The sequence below is a fragment of the Cottoperca gobio genome, chromosome 2 (genome assembly GCF_900634415.1).
Source record: "Cottoperca gobio chromosome 2, fCotGob3.1, whole genome shotgun sequence".
NCBI lineage: Eukaryota > Metazoa > Chordata > Actinopteri > Perciformes > Bovichtidae > Cottoperca > Cottoperca gobio.
Window position 1 is genome coordinate 10063734 of NC_041356.1, and position 16511 is coordinate 10080244.

General features: G+C 45.4%; 1 protein-coding gene across 3 annotated transcripts in view; it reads left to right on the top strand.

The window, feature by feature from the left end:
* The window catches only part of LOC115018523 (FERM, ARHGEF and pleckstrin domain-containing protein 1-like), a 40865-nt gene that overhangs the window by 23378 nt on the left and 976 nt on the right, over positions 1-16511 (top strand). The window contains exons 6-27 of one of the 3 annotated variants that reach the window (XM_029447563.1): positions 966-1063; positions 2314-2428; positions 3620-3767; positions 4012-4107; positions 4218-4384; positions 4466-4534; positions 4651-4726; positions 5142-5334; positions 11096-11298; positions 11391-11480; positions 12822-12955; positions 13400-13481; positions 13568-13629; positions 13726-13901; positions 13988-14118; positions 14285-14353; positions 14449-14538; positions 14690-14772; positions 14945-15057; positions 15274-15434; positions 16038-16145; positions 16335-16486. In XM_029447563.1, coding sequence (XP_029303423.1) covers positions 966-1063; positions 2314-2428; positions 3620-3767; positions 4012-4107; positions 4218-4384; positions 4466-4534; positions 4651-4726; positions 5142-5334; positions 11096-11298; positions 11391-11480; positions 12822-12955; positions 13400-13481; positions 13568-13629; positions 13726-13901; positions 13988-14118; positions 14285-14353; positions 14449-14538; positions 14690-14772; positions 14945-15057; positions 15274-15434; positions 16038-16145; positions 16335-16486 — 2616 coding nt within the window. Of the gene's footprint in view, positions 1-965; positions 1064-2313; positions 2429-3619; positions 3768-4011; positions 4108-4217; positions 4385-4465; positions 4535-4650; positions 4727-5123; positions 5335-11095; positions 11299-11390; positions 11481-12821; positions 12956-13399; positions 13482-13567; positions 13630-13725; positions 13902-13987; positions 14119-14284; positions 14354-14448; positions 14539-14689; positions 14773-14944; positions 15058-15273; positions 15435-16037; positions 16146-16334; positions 16487-16511 lie in introns of all 3 variants that reach the window. The other 2 variants (XM_029447545.1, XM_029447553.1) reach the window with 2 other exon arrangements.

Sequence of the window (16511 nt, forward strand, 5' to 3'; positions counted from 1 at the left end):
TCATTACTATTACTTCACGAGAGAATATAATCACCAGTTCAGAACTCTTTAAATATTTTCCACTGGCGTTGTTCGGCCAGTTTGTTCCACTGATCTCATATTGTCTCGAGTGAGCCAGCTGACACCCGTGTTAAACAGGAAGTGGGCACACGGTCTCTCACAGCTCTACCTAGTGTTGTCTTCGCGGACAGATTAATATATCAGGATGATATTAGCCTTTTATTATGTTGCTGCTGGGCTGCGTTTCTCTCTCATGTTGCTAATACGTTACACAACACAGCACTCTAATGTCTTTTTAAGAGATTGAATTGGCAGGATGTGTTTCACTCTTTATTGGTGCAGCATTTTTAAATAGTAAAATGACTTCAGGCTCAAATAAAAACAATATGAAAACTCGTCAAACCCTCTGTAATAATTGTGCGGTTGTAAAAAGGTTGAATTGGATACACATAAAAAAAGCTGTTAATCCCACACACACACACACACACACACACACACACACACACACACACACACACACACATAACAAACCCTCAGAAAATGCATGCCTGTCTATTTTCTTCGAGCTGAATGTAGGTTTTGACGTTGGCTGTCTTATTGCACTACAGTCCTCGATTATAGTGATGTCACTTCTGCAGCATCACGACCTGGCAACACGTGCATGCTGTGTGTGTGTGTGTGTGTGTGTGTCAGGTCCAGATCATGTTAGAAGTAGCCGACTGTATAATGATTAACAGAAAAGGGCATAAACTCAATGAGGGATTGGTTTGAAGCTGGTAGATGTAACTTATCAGCAGTGTGTGTATGAATGCCAGCAGTGTGAAGGAAGTGGAATTGCTTTCAACAGTTGAGGTTTTTAAGGCGTGCATTAACCTAATAACCTTTTTTTATTATCCATCTTGTCTCCCTCCCACACTCTCTACCATTTCTATCGGCTGTATCTGTCGCTCTCTCTCTCTCTCTAGGTATCTGTTTGCCCTGCAGATTAAACGCGACCTGGCCTGCGGTCGTCTCATCTGTAACGACACCAGCGCTGCTCTCATGGTCTCTCACATCATTCAATGTAAGTGCAACACACTCATGCAGGTGTAGTTTTAAAAATCCATCCCGGATGCTGCCTGTGAGCAACTCTTCCTTGATATCAGAACTTTTTATAACTCATCGCTCTTCCCTCCCACGCTCAAAGGGACAATTAACACGCTGTAATTGCACATTTAATGTCTGAATAAACAAGTAATTGCACATTTTCCATGACTGAAAATGGACTTCAGTGTCATTGGACCCAATTGCACAAAGGTATTCCCTGTGTGGGTATTTCAGCAGCCTGCTCTGTGGCTCGCGTGTGACTAGTTTAAGTCTAAAGCAGTTTAGTTGAACACTTAAGACGTACACTAATGGGAAGATGATCTCATAATCTTTTGTTGGGCTTGAGCTCACACTAGCAGGACAGATTTTTGCCAGCAGGAGACCATGATCCCAGCTGTTGCCCTCCTGTCCCCTCTTTCTTTATTCCATTGTCTGTCCACTTAAAGCTGCACTATTCCCTGTCTTATATTTATATATTTGAGTTAAACAAACACTTTATTATCATCGCCCGCCACCTGCTCGCCGAGCCATCCGTCTCCATCGTTGTTATTCAGCACCATATGTGAAGGATGTAGATTTATGGATTCAATTCATTCGTGCAGACAGACACACACACACACACACACACACACACGCACACACAGACACAGCATGCTAAAGAATATCACTCGGTTGCCGTGGTAACTGGCGGTGCCGTAGCCTGTATGTGCACCTGCGGGTGGTACAGTGAGTACACGTGAGGCTTTACTGTTGCCGGTGTTGGACAGATGGAGGCGAACGCATCGGCACACTTCATCTGATAGATCAGGGTGAAAACAAATAAACGACAATAGAGACAGAAAAATGTAACTGTGTATATGTAAATATTAAATCCTCACCCCCCCCCCTCTCTCTCTCTCTGTCTCTCTCTGTCTCTCTCTCTTTCCTCCTCTCTCTCTCTGTCTCTGTCTCTCTCTCTCTGTCTCTCTGTCTGTCTGTCTCTCTCTCTCTCTGTCTCTCTGTCTCTCTGTCTGTCTGTCTGTCTGTCTGTCTGTCTGTCTGTCTGTCTGTCTGTCTCTCTCTCTCTCTCTCTCTCTCTCTCTCTCTCTCTCTCTGTCTCTGTCTCTGTCTGTGTCTGTGTCTGTGTCTGTCTCTCTGTCTCTCTGTCTCTCTCTCTCTCTCTCTCTCTCTCTCTCTCTCTCTCTCTCTCTCTCTCTCTCTCTCTCTTTCCCCCCCCCCCTCAACCAGCCGAGATAGGAGATTTCGATGAGACCCAGAGCTGGCAGCATCTCCTCCATAACAAGTACCTGCCCGACCAGGACGCCATCAGAGACAAGATCACTGACTGCCACCGCAACCATGTGTGAGTTATTACATACATGCGCACACATGCATTTACACACATTCAGGTTTTAGAAGACGAAAGGAGGGCAATAGAATTAGGTTAACTATGATATATAAATACTCACTTTCGAGAAGCTAAACTTAGTAAATGTTCTCTTGAGCTCTATTATACATTCTGCAGAAGTGCTCATTACAGCGTGTTCTCTCTCTTCTAATTGCAAAACAATCCCCTTCAAACATGTTTTAGGTCATATTAAATACACTGATTTGAATATTCATTTGTGTCCGATAAGGTTTTTAAATGAAAAGGTCAGCAGCGTTGTTTTCCTGTAAATAGCTGGTTGAGATTATCCTCGTTTGGAAAACAACACTGAGCCGAGCTGCAGACCCGGGATCAGTGTCTGTGTGGCGTTAAGCTCAAAGGTGTCGGGAGAAATAGTTTTTAACATAAACACACACAAACGTACTTCTACAGTCAAGTCTCGCACACAGAGATGTTTATCTGTTTATTCAAATGTGCTCTCCAAACACACTATTACACAATTACACCCAACCCATAAGTCTCTCCTGCAGAGATGTTTATCTCTTTGACCACAACTGCTCACACACACACACACTTTTAATCTCTCCCCCGCAGAGGTGGCTATCAGCACATTCACATTGCCCCCCCCCTCTGAGCCCCTGGGACCGCCATTCACACTACATACCTCTCTCCTCATTTACATTATAGCTGTGCTTTCCCCACCGCTGTTTGCAATGCATGAACAACGCATTTCCTTGTGATCTGTAGATGCAAATCCCGCTGAAACCTGTACTTAACCACAGACTTGTTGTTTATTTGTCACGGTCACAGCGTGCACCACATACTCGCTCTGTGAGCTCCCCCTCCCCCTCATCTCCAACCCCCCCCCAGCCTCCCCTAGCCCACACAGGAAGGAAGTGGCTAATTCAGCAGCTCATACAGGAAACAGGAAGCTATTTTCAGATTTGTTAGGAAACAAACTTCTCTAGTGACAGATTTCTTTCCGCCCACAGTATTACCATCTTATCCTGTGGTGTATTTGTATTACTGTAAATCTGCAATAGAAAGCTAGAAAGAGTCACGTCTAACACCTGGTACACTCAGTACAAACAATGACACATGGTGAGGATTGGTTTGTTGATTAATGGGTCAGTAATGGGTTAATTGATTGATCGCTCTCGTCCACAGCGGGCAGACTCCTGCAGAGTCGGACTACCAGCTGCTGGAGATCGCTCGGCGGTTGGAGATGTACGGCGTTCGTCTGCACCCAGCCAAGGACCGAGAGGGGACTAAACTCAGTCTGGCTGTGGCGCACATTGGCGTGCTGGTTTTCCAGGTAAAACCATACGTACATCAAATCTATAATTGTTTTTTACTGAACTGTGAGATGATCCAGAGTCAAGAACAAGGCTGCGTATCGAGCTTTAAATGTCTTAAATGCTAATTTTCCTTGACTATCGCTGTTGGCGTAATAATACACATTATGGGACATGGAGAATATTGTATTGCTTCCTTAGAAGTGGAAGCGTTCTCCATTAAGCATTCATCCAATGTATATTTATATTTCTCTTTTTATTCAGGGTTACACAAAAATTAACGCCTTCAACTGGTCCAAGGTTCGCAAGCTCAGCTTCAAACGCAAAAGGTTCCTTATCAAGCTGAGAGCAGACCCCGCTGTGAGTCCATACACCTCCTCCTCGATCCTTTCTCCGTGTCTCTGTCCGTGCTGCAGCTCTTCTCCCCTCCATCCGTACTTACAGTACATGTGTACTTTTGCGTCTTCCAGCAGAGCGCCCACCACGACACGCTGGAGTTCGCCATGGCCAGCAGGGATTGCTGTAAGATCTTCTGGAAGATTTGTGTAGAGTACCACGCCTTCTTCAGGCTCTTCGAGGAGCCTAAGCCCAAACCCAAGCCCATCCTCTTCACCAGAGGATCCTCATTCCGGTTCAGGTATGGCGAGGACGGAACATTTCTTTGCCTTTCTGTCACATTTGTTTGTCCATCACCTGATGTCTCTCTTTGCACCTGCAGCGGTCGAACCCAGAAGCAGATCATCGACTATGTGAAAGACTCGGAGCTCAAGAAAGTTCCATTTGAAAGGTGAAACTCCTTATTGTGCCCGAGATTACTCCAACAACAGAAACAGCAGGCACACTTCTGTTCCCTGGATTAGTTGCACGTGGTTTGACCTCATCTGTCCCCTCCTCTCCTCTCAGGAAGCACAGTAAGATCCTGTCCAATAGCAGCATGTCCCCTCAGTCGTCTTCCTTCAGATCGCAAGTGCCAAAAGAGGTGAGACACACGTTAACACCTACAGACACTAACCATTATTAAGTATATACTGTATATAACCCATGTAGAGTGTATAGGGAGGAATTGAAATGTCCAATGTACTGCACGTTGATGATTGATGGATTTTATATTGCTTTTATCTTCCTTGTAACTTGTTGTGCACGTTTACAGACCGTCTGTTTTTACAATCTATGTCTGAAATCTGCAGCTGCTCTGTGGCCAAAAGTACAAAGCTCTTTTTGTCCCGAGCAGATCTGGCGATTAAGTTGCTTTCTCATCGCCCTCTTTATTCAGTTTTAAAGAGGCCAGTTAAACGAGAGTTTAAAAAGCTTCTTCTCAACTGTCTCTTGTGTTTTGTTTTCCTCGACCCGTCGTTCTTCTGTCTCCTCCTTCACAGAATGCTATGTCTGTCCAGTTAGCAGACCAGCCTGACTCAACCAGACTGGGCCATCGAGCTGAATGCAACGGGTCAGAGGATCCGCCGGCGGCCGCGTCATCCACCAACGGCTTCCATGATATACAGGCAGCTCCCGGCTCAGACCCGACTCAGTCCCGACAGAACCACCACGGCACCGGATCAGCGCCGGACCCTCAGTTCCTAAACCCAGGTCCATCCTGCAGGGCAAACAAAGGCAGCAGCTCTTCTATTCCTTACATAGACTGCAGCGACATAGACAGTGAATGTGATGTGACAAAGAACACCAGGGCTCCCAGGGGCCACAGCAGTGCAAATGACAGCAATGCGGATGAGCCTTGTGTATATAGTAATAAGCAAGGGGGTAGCATTCGCAACGGGGGGCAAGCTGGGAGTCTGTTTGGGGCTGTAAATGGGTTCTATCACACCAATCACCAGGGGCTGATGCAGCAGCATCAACAGCAGCAGGGTATGATTGTGATGCAGCAGCAGCAAGGTATGCTGGGTAACAGAAGCGCTGTCGATCAGTCTCCAGTGTCAAACAAGTATAATGTGAATCACGAGTTAACAGATGATGAAGTTTTGACCAATGGTGGGTCGTTTCATGGCCGCCTGCCGCTCCACAGCACGCTGCTGGATGAGATCTTTCAGGGTCGAGACAAGCAAGGTGCAGCAGCAGCAGTAGGGCGAGCGTTAGGAAGCGGGACTCGCAGTCAGTGCTCCAGCCCGGTGATCAGCAGCTTCCACCACCGCACAAATTCTCTCAGTCACGCTGAGATGACAAACGGTCAGCCGCAGTCAGCCCCACGTTGGGATGACGGGGGGCATTATTTCAGTAAACGCCCCGGAGTAGGCCAGTTGGAAATTCCCACAGTCCCAACACCACCCCACCCACTAAACCACTACGGTAGCTACTCCCCGATCACCTCGAACCGCACACCGCCGCACATCGCCAAACCACATCACCACAACAACATGCGAAATCGCTCCGATACAGATCCATTCATCCTCAGCCAGCTGACCTCCACCCCTGTCCACCAACACCACCCTCCGCGCTCCGGGTTGCACGTCCAAGCCCCATGTTCTGCCCCGACGGAGCGAAGAATGATCCTAACAAACGGTAATCATTCAGGGAACCTCGTGGTTCCAGGTCAGGCGCGGTCCAACACGGTGCAGCGGTTGTTCGGACGCCGGGGAAAGCCCGATAGCAACCCAACTTGTAACAACCACAACAATCTGAACCAGCCGGTCCAAATGATCGACGGCTCCACCAGCAGTGGCAGCGGCACCGACACCAGCGACACGGAGTCGGACACCGGCAGCAGCGCGTACAGCCAACCGCTAATGTACGGCAATCCTGCCGCCGTCAGTTCCATGAATTCGATGAACTCAAACGGCGTGAACTCGTCCCCGCGGCCTCAAAACAAGTTCTCCTTCGGGAGTCTCCAGCTGGAGGAGGGGGTAGGAGAGGTAGAGGAGGGGTGTTACCGCTTCAATGAGGAGGACGTAGGAGGGCGGGTTTTCAGCTGTTGAAGGGTAAAGACGCGCGAGTAGTTCGGCCGCACGTCCGACAGTATGACGCACGATAAATCTGATCCTGTTGTGTCCGAGTTGAGTGTAATACAGATACAGAGGCCTCGGCTGCGTTAATGGACGAAGTACACAACTGTGAATTGCGAACTTTAGCTCTAGTCCACCTGCGATACACCTTTATATAAAGTACGGAAATTAACATCTTTGACACTTTTTAACTCCACAATCCTCATTTTTGTATTGAATTTTGTAAGCAAGCCGCTGACTTTCGTCTAACTTTACACATAGCAAAACCATCGGCCGACTATTTGTTAAAGGGAGAGGCGACACTAAAAGCCTTTAGGCACGTCGGTCGACTGTAGGTATCCTTCCTTACAATGTGCCATAACTTAAGAACTGTATATTCAGCGTAGATGCAGGTGACAGATACAGATTATGTAGGGAAGTCATGTAGAAATCTAAAGGAATACCTTCACGTCTTCCTCGTTTCTCTTCAAATGTGATAGCGTTGATGTAATTCATGTCGATCTCTTCCGTTTAGGGTGAATTAGAACTGCTGATTGTAGCTCAGCTTGGTGTTGAGATACTGAGGTGTTGAAGAGATGATTAGACTTTAAGGCGCCGTTGATCGTGAGTCGACCAGGATCTGCTGCCTTTCTTGGTCTTTGTCCCCGAATTGAACTCTTGTTGTAATAATGTTTAGTGTCCTAATGTAGTCACGCTTTTATACTTATTTCACTGTTGTCTTGTGCAATAGGAGGACTTTAAGATGATAGATGGAGTTCATTAAGGGATTTAAATGGAGGTTTATGTCAGATACAGGTTGTTTGGAGAGTTATTCCCCTTTAATTGTACATAATGTTCTTGGTAGACACTGGATTGTAGAGTAATACACTTGACTTGGTAGTTACATGTGTTAAATGTGTAAGCTGTGGGGATGTGCCGCAGGAGGAACGCTGTAGCTCGCAGCCCGTCTGCCTTTCTCGCTCGGTTTTCTCTGAGCACTGTTTCATACTTTCATTCGTCTGTTGGCAACTTGCACTGTAACTTGGATGTTTGTGGTAGAGACGTTTTCTAGTATTTTCAATTAGTGAAGCTTTTGAATAGATCAATTAAGATGTTAGGGAGAGTATGAAGACTCTAACCCTTTTTATATTTGTATTTTTGATAACGACTAAAGCTCCATGTGCGTCTACATTCGCGCTGCAGATGCATTGTGTTGGCTGTTCATCCCGTCTTTCTTTCTATCGTTCTTTTTCCCGTTCTCACGCACACAACGAGCAGCAATCAAGCACGCCAACCGTCGTCCTTAAACCATCCACAGCTGTCTGCTTTGCTCGGCCCCTGGCATGCTCCACAACCAACGCGACACGGGTTATCTTTCACTTTCTTTGGATGCTGGCCTCTTTTTTTTTTTTTGTTACTATGCTGTTTATTGAAGGTGTGCTGGCACTTCATACCAATCACTGTCATTTGCTGGCTGTCTGCTCACTGCAACACACGCTTTTATTTACATTTTCTGTACCTACCTTCTAGCAATACAAGTGATATTGTTAGTTAGCATACATGCATGTCTGAATTTGAAGCTAAAGATGCTTATTAATGATTGACTCGGTGCATAAACACACATTTTAACTGTACATATTTCGAATTAATTTCAGGAAACTCTTAAAATTTCCTTTTTTAGACATTTTTCCATGATTTTACTATAACTCAGGGAGCCTTAGTGCTCCTTAAAGAAAGTGATTTAAGGGTTTTTAATCTACAAAGTGACATAACTTGGACTATCACAGGCATCTCATCATGTGTACTCACTTTCTTAAGCCAAACTACTTTTTCTTTTTCGCAGAGCTACTGCTTCTTCCAGAAACAAAATGTTCATGCTTCATGCATTGTAAATGCACTCTGTAAGCATGTTAGTGGGAACCCTTTTCTCCCCATTTCCTTCTCTACACTCTGAATGCATGTTAACCAGGCGAGCAATGTCCCTGCTTTTCATTCTGCTCTGTTCCCGCTCACTTTGTCACTCTGTGTTTCTGTCATGGGGCTCGAGATGGTTTCAAATGTTTAGGAAGCGTCCGGTGCAGCACGACACACGACGTGACTCTATAACTGTGTAGGTTTCCTGTTGTTCCTCTTCACACTGCCACGGTTAATTCACTGCACCCTGTCGTTTTCAAATATTTAGAAACCATTTGTGTTTTTGCCCCACGAGGACAAAACAGGGCTGACTCAACTCCAGCGTGTTTATTTTTTTAATGTAATCGGTGAGTGAGAGGGGCGACGGTTAGACGGACACAAGTTAAGTTAAGCTTAAAGAAAACGTAAGTGCAAAAACAGAGATATCTTTTAAGAGACATTTTGTAAGATGTGAAAGTCTTGAGTATTGTCAGAAGATGGACACACGTACACGAACTCTGGAGTTGAGTCTTCTTTCCTTTCACTGTCACCAAGTAGCACCTGCAGCAAGTCACTTCCCTCGAGGCTTGTTAATGCGCTGTACACACAGCAACAGACTGATAGATTGTGATTTTGTACTCTTATTGTAATCTGTATGTTAATCAGAGCCACATTTTCTAGATTTACTTGAAAACAAAAAGTAAAGAATGATCGTATTTTCTTTAGAGTATGGAAACGCTCTGATGGAGCATCACAGCTGTTCTTCTCTGTCTGTTTACATTACACACTTTTTTTTTACTGAATGTCTTCTTTTGAAGGAATAAAGCGGCTTTCTGGCTAATTCTCTGATTTTTAAAGATTGGTAAGAATAAATGCTGAACGTGCAAAGGTGCAAACCTGCCGCCAGTCGAGCTGAGAAACCGCCAACAAGTCTTTTATGTTCTCAAAAGAAAGGCATTGAAATGCTTTTATTCTCCTAACGAACACTCTCGATATGGTTTTCTGTGTCACTCTTGTAACACTTTGTATTCCTGCACACCTGTCCTTTTTATTTTCATTACCCACTGGATTTGATTTCTTGTGTGTTTTAAAGGTTTTACTCTTTTATTTCTTTACCCTTCATCTCTCTTTTTAACACTGTAACTGTGTGCACTAGTATCAATAAAAAAAAACGACCTTGTATGTTCGAAGAAAAGGGACTCCAGAATTTTCTGCAGAGGAAAGCGACTGCCCCCCCCCCCCCCTCAGACACCCACATACCCTCACCCCGCCTGCATTGTGAGCCCTCCCCATGTCTTGTCTTGTGGTAGAGTAGAGTAGAAGTAGTCCGTTTGTCTTTGTTGCATGTAGTCTAGCTCGTTGTTTCACATGTCTTTTTTTTTTTGTCGTGGTAGTTTTTTCTTTCTGTATGGTGGCAAGTTCCTGTTTATAGCCCCCCCCCCTCCGTCACAGATCTGCACTCTGGGTGCCATGGTTTTACCCATGATCCAGTTTGGTGTATAACAGTGGACTCTTTGGAAACTTTGCACCTGGGCAAGTATACAGTCACAACTTAGTACAATGTCGTAGTTTGTAGTGACTCTAGCTGTAGTGAGAAGTTTTTATTTCCTGTTGAGGATATTTCCCCAAAAAAAGTTGCCAGAAGTAGTTTTCAACTCAAATCAAACCAAACTCTTGATGATTTTAGGCGTCATCACCACCAGCAAGACTCGCATATCTATAGAAGATCATATCTTTAGTGCATTGTAAGGGAAATGGGAAAGCTCACATCGTAATGCAGTCATAATACGATTTGTACTTAATCTCACGACAGCATTATTTGTCTTCGTACCCTTATAATGCACAGATATGTCTTGCAAATAGACCGTCTTGCATAATCCATAGTTCCTTACTAACATCTACCTAACGTTAACTGTTACTTCCTTCTTTTGATCCTTTTTTTTACTGCTTTAAACAATGTTTTAGATGAGAATCCAAATATTATGGAAGCCCATTTCCACCATAAGTCGTTATAATAAATAATGATTTAATATTCCAAATGAAGTTTCTTGTTAGTTTAACATTATTTCGAGAAGATTTCTCATTCTCAAGTATTTTTAATTTAGTTTACTGGCGGAAATGGGCTTCGATGAAGTAGAAGAATAGAGCCGATGACGCCTTCAGAGTTGAGTGATTGTTGCATTTGTGTCATGCGGCGACCTGCCTGAGCCTGACAGCTGGGTCCTGACCCCGAGTGTAAGATGGATCGTGTAGCCTTGAAATTCATCCCCAGACACATTAATTAATTACATTTCGAGGAATCCTTTTGTAAACATGCTCGTATGATGAGCTTCTAAATGTGGGGTTAAATGTAGTCGCCTGAGACGTGTCTGAGGAAAAGAATGAAATGATCAGGCAGCGGATTTCATGAATCTATTTTAACTCTTATCCTTCTCCATCTTCTCCCTTATCTCACGCTTTGTTCTATTCCTGCCCCCGTCTCCCTCCCCTTTCCATTTCCCTATCTTCCTCTAATCCCTCAGAAAGTCCCGGGTCAGAGGACTCTCCGCTGGGAAGCCCCCGTGTGATGGTTAACGGCAACGGCTCGGTAAATGGACAGGGGATGGGCTGCATCGCCGTCCTGGGTCAGAGTCCCGAGGGACGGCATCTGTCGCCTCTCACCAGCCCGCTGCTCACAGATGCTGGATGTGTCCGCAACGATGACGAAGACGAGGCGAGGAGGAAGGTAGACATCAGAAGAGGGAGAGGGTGGCTGGAAACTCTAACGAGTAATTAACCAGTCGTGTGGACTGATCTCGTCTTTCTGTTTGTGTCCAGAAGTTTCCCACAGACAAGGCCTACTTCATCGCCAAGGAACTGTTGACCACCGAGCGGACCTACCTCAACGACCTGCAGGTCATCACAGAGGTGATCGCTCTACATGTTCTCCAGCTTATAGTTGAATGTATCAACTGCAAACTGCAAAGCCATTCTCCACTGGCTGAGAGGGAAGCTTTGAAAAGCCATCTGTGTTAAGACCAGGAGCTAGTCTGGCCAAGTGTAAACACATTCCCCAAAGTACACAACCCTGCACAGCACACAGGGGAACCAAGGCTGGTCTCTTTAAAGCCCTGTTGCTGGAATAGTGAGTCAAACCTGGTTATTTCGGCTTTCAAGGTCTGACATTTTGAGCTGAAGTTGATCTTTTAAAAGCTCATGTGCTGGGGCGGTGAGTCAGAGTTGGATTGTGCTGGAATCCGGATGTGAATTTGGACTTTTTAACAGATGACAGAGAGAAACGCAGCTTCCCAGTGAGCATATTCAACCCACTGCTTTCCTAAATGACATCCTCGCTTTTTTGTTTCTCACATGAAAGCAAACGCATGTGTTATAATTGACCTCCTTTTCGAGCCAGCGAACTTGCATCTTGTTTGTTCTTTTCCGACGACGCAGACGACGCAGACTATTAGCTCCAGGCTCTTTAAGTTTACAAGTGAAACCACTAAACTCAACCTCGCTCTGCATGCATAAATACAACGTCTGCATCTTAAATCCTGGGATGAAAGTGCCACTTAATGTGGGTCAGACTTTGTTTACTGTTAATTATGTGATTCAGCTTCACTGTCTGTCTGTAACAAATGAGGGGGAAATCAGCAGCAGGAGGGGAACGAGACCCCGCATGGGAAAAACACAGGTTCAAGCACCTGCCTGCAGAAACCCCCGCGACCTTGATACTAATGAAGCTGACTTCTGACCTCGCTGTGGAGGGAACATATCATATTTCCCTCTCGTGTCTTTTTCTCCCTCTCAGCTGTTTTTCTTCTCATCGGTAGTTTCCACCCCTCTCTGATGTGGGAGGAAGGCGTGCGCTGGTGCTTTTTTAAAACCTCTTAAATATTTTCTTTGGCTGGCACAGCTCAGGCCTGAGATCCCTTCCCGCTGTCACCCTTCCTCTCTCCTTCTGTGAAACAGCTGGACGGCCTCCTGTCTGCACTCGCTGTCATAATCGTGTGTGATTGACTCTGAAGGGGAATATCACACCTGTGTGTGTTTTTTAAAGCATCATTTTAGGTCCAGTTTTACTTTAACCCTAACTATTATTAACATAATGAATGATTTGATTCATCATCATCGTCTACTTGCATATTAATGATCTTAAAGTGGCTCCCAGATGTTTCTGTACAGACCTGATCGATGCACGGTTTCAGTTTTTCCCACGTGCCCACGTTTGTAATGAATGTTGCCTTTCTGCCCGTTTGTCTGTTGTAGTCCTTCCAGAGCGTTGCCGGGAAAGATGAGACCTTCCCAGACTCTGTTAAGAACCTGATCGCTGCCAGCTATGATCCAATCTTCAAGTTTCACCAGGGATTCCTGAAAGAGGTGGAGCAGCGCCTGGCTCAGTGGTCAGTCTGTCCATTCCATTCAGAAAATTCTGGTTACAGAAGAATGACACGAGCATCTGTAGCCTGGCTCACAATTCATGTACATTTAAATGTATATGTATACATATAAGAGCATTTAATACCATGCAACTCAGCTTTGGGGTTAACAGCAGAAGCATTAATAATAATAAGGTGATTTTATGTGGGGAATAAATGTACATATGCAAAGTCCTCATTTCCTCCTTTGGGAATCTTGTCTGTGTTATTTCTGTAATGACATACAGGAGGAGACACACCCTCAAACACACACACTAACCTTATTTTTGGAAAGGGACCATGGACTTGTTGGAATTGAGTGAAGATTTTCCGGTCATGTGTGGTAGAAACGTATGTGCAGCCTGACATCTAGTGGTGAACACGTGTCACTGCAGGGGAAAGAAGATTAATGAGTTGTCTCTTCTTTAGGGAGGGTCGATCTAATGCCCACATTAAAGGAGACTATCAACGAATCGGGGACATTCTCCTGAAGAACATTCAGGGCCTGAGGGTAACGACACCCCCCTCTTAACCCTTTAATTTACAGGCTTTTTTAACCTTTTAAATAAATAATTGTTCTTTGTTTTGCATCTGCAGCAGTTGACGGTTCATCTTCAGAAACATTCAGAGTGCCTGGTGGAACTGGAGCGGGCCTGCAGGTAGGTGAATGGAAAAGCTCACGTTAAAAGCACGAGACGTTAGCTTTTCCATTCACTTTGCATTCTTTCCCCCCCCCCCCCTCCCCTGCTCCTCAGGTCCAGTCGGAAGGCGGAGGCTGTGTGTCGAGACTTTGAGCAGCAGAGAGTTTGCTACCTTCCCCTGAACATCTTCCTCCTCAGGCCTCTCCACCGCCTGCTGCACTACAAACTCATCCTGGAGAGGCTCTGCAAGCACTACCCCCCCACCCACGAAGACTTCAGGGACTGTAGAGGTACTAATGAGCCTTTTTTGTATTTGTGAAACTAATTTTGTCTTGTTTTTTATCATCATATTTCCATCTTTTCGTCCCATCTTTAGCGGCCCTGGCAGACATCTCAGAGATGGTGCTGCAGCTCCAAGGCTCCATGATGAAGATGGAGAACTTCCAGAAGCTTCTAGAGCTGAAGAAAGACCTGACCGGCATCGAAAACCTCGCCATCCCCGGGAGGGTTGGACTCATTTGTTTATTGGACACTTTCACGTTATTAATAACCTTTTATTATAGTTAGTTCCCATGTTTGAGGCGTAACTAGTCGGTGACGAGACCTGCAGAACTTTGCAGATTGACTCTCTGTTGCTCTCATGTTCTTAATATTATGTTTGTGTTTCTTACAGGAATTTATCAGGCTCGGCTGCCTGAGCAAGCTCTCAGGGAAGGGGCTCCAGCAGAGGATGTTCTTCCTGGTAGGACATTTCAACTACTTTTCAAAGTGAGTCTAATATCTGCAACAGCAAACGAATCTAACCTCCACTTCTTGTTTTTTTTCCTGCCTCTCCAGTTCAGTGATTCCTTGGTGTACACTAGTCGAGGAATGACCCCGTCCAACCAGTTTAAAGTGCATGGCCAGCTGCCCCTGTATGGCATGACGGTACGTTAGCGACATGCTCGAGTAACTCCAAGCACCGTGCTCAACTGGTACAGAAGTGAAACCTGGATAGTTAGGGTGAAATCATCTCCCAAATGTGGGGTCACTGAGCTCTACAGCTGGAGGATTGTGCTTCTTTTGTTTTGTTTTGCAGATCAGAGAAAGTGAGGAGGAGTGGGGCGTCCCTCATTCGTTCACCTTGTTTGGACAGCGCCAGTCTGTGGTCGTGGCAGCCAGGTGAACACGAACACACACATGAACACAGGTTCTTTCACATGATAATGATACAATCTCACAAGGGTTTGCAAACAAAATGAAGGCGTAATCTTATAAATGTGTTGCATGCAGATACTTAAAGACATTTCTTTTACACACAATCTCATTCATTCTTTTCTCCGTCTGCTTCCAGCTGTGCGTCAGAGATGGAGCGGTGGGTGGAGGACATCAGGATGGCCATCGACCTGGCGGAGCAGAGCAGCAGCTCAGCCACCGACCTGCTGTCCACCAGCCCCTCTGACAACAGTAGGTCTGCCCTCTAGTGTGTGTGTGTGTGTGTGTGTGTGTGTGTGTGTGTGTGTGTGTGTGTGTGTGTGTGTGTGTGTGTGTGTGTGTGTGTGTGTGTGTGTGTGTGTGTGTGTGTGTACTTGACTTCACACATCAGTTTATGTGTTATGTTTATTCATATATATTTAAGAGCACAGATTAACCAGCACATTTAAACTCCCCGTCGTTCCCCAGAGCTGTTGGAGGACGGTGGAGCCGAGCTGGAGTCGGAGGAGGAGCTCTGCGGCTCGCGCTCGTCTCTGGAGCGCCAGGGTCACCGTGGTAACACCACCGTGCACGTCTGCTGGCATCGCAACACCAGCGTGTCCATGGTGGACTTCAGTGTTGCCGTGGAGGTACTGGACCATGTTTGTGTCTCTCTAACCGTCTCCTCTCCACACGGCACACACCTGTTTTTCCTCTCGAGCCTCGTGGGGTCCAGTGTTTCTGTGTTTGTGTCCTGCTCCTCTTGTCCTTTCTTGCTTTTCTTCTCATGTCTGTGTTGTTTCTCTCTTCTGCACCTCCATCTTCATGTCTTCCACCTTGTGTCTCTTCTATCCCCAGCTTCCATTTGTCTGTCTTTCCATTTCCACCTCTGTCCGTCCTCGCTGACATGACTAGAGGACAGTATTAGTCCGGCCAGTGCGTTACGAGGCCCCTCAGCAGCCTTCAGGGGCCCGAGTCTCTCTCTGTGGTTTGTTCAGAGCACACTGCCTGTTGTTAGTGCCCCCTGCTGGAGTAGAGAGGTACTGCACAGCTGCTGAGACGTTATTGATTCTGTTAAATGACATTTTACAGTAAATCCCCTTAAAGTTAAATGCGAAGGAGTTTTCTGAAATGAAGTATCCGACATTTAATCCTACAATTTCTTTATTGTAATAGTTTCTGTCTAGAAACATATTTTTCCTCCCATTTCTAACACTATAATGGAATGGGTGTCTTCTCGTTTGTGTTTCCAGAACCAGCTGTCAGGGAACCTGCTGAGGAAGTTTAAGAACAGCAACGGCTGGCAGAAACTCTGGGTGGTCTTCACCAACTTCAGCCTCTTCTTCTACAAGTCACACCAGGTTAGAGAGATATATATATATATATATATATATATATATATATATATATATATATATATATATATATATATATATATATATATATATATATAGTGAGAAAGACACATTAATTACGTGGTGTTGGAATTGGGCTGAAAATGGTTGATGGCTAAAGATGATCTCTAAAGGTTTCCTGTCCTTCTGTCCCAGGATGACTACCCTCTGGCCAGCCTTCCTCTGCTGGGATACTCCGTCACCGTCCCGGCTGAGTCGGAGAACATCCACAAAGACTACGTCTTCAAACTCCACTTTAAATCCCACGTCTACTACTTCAGATCAGAGAGCGAGTACACTTTTGAAAGGTTAATATTATATTATACATTTACA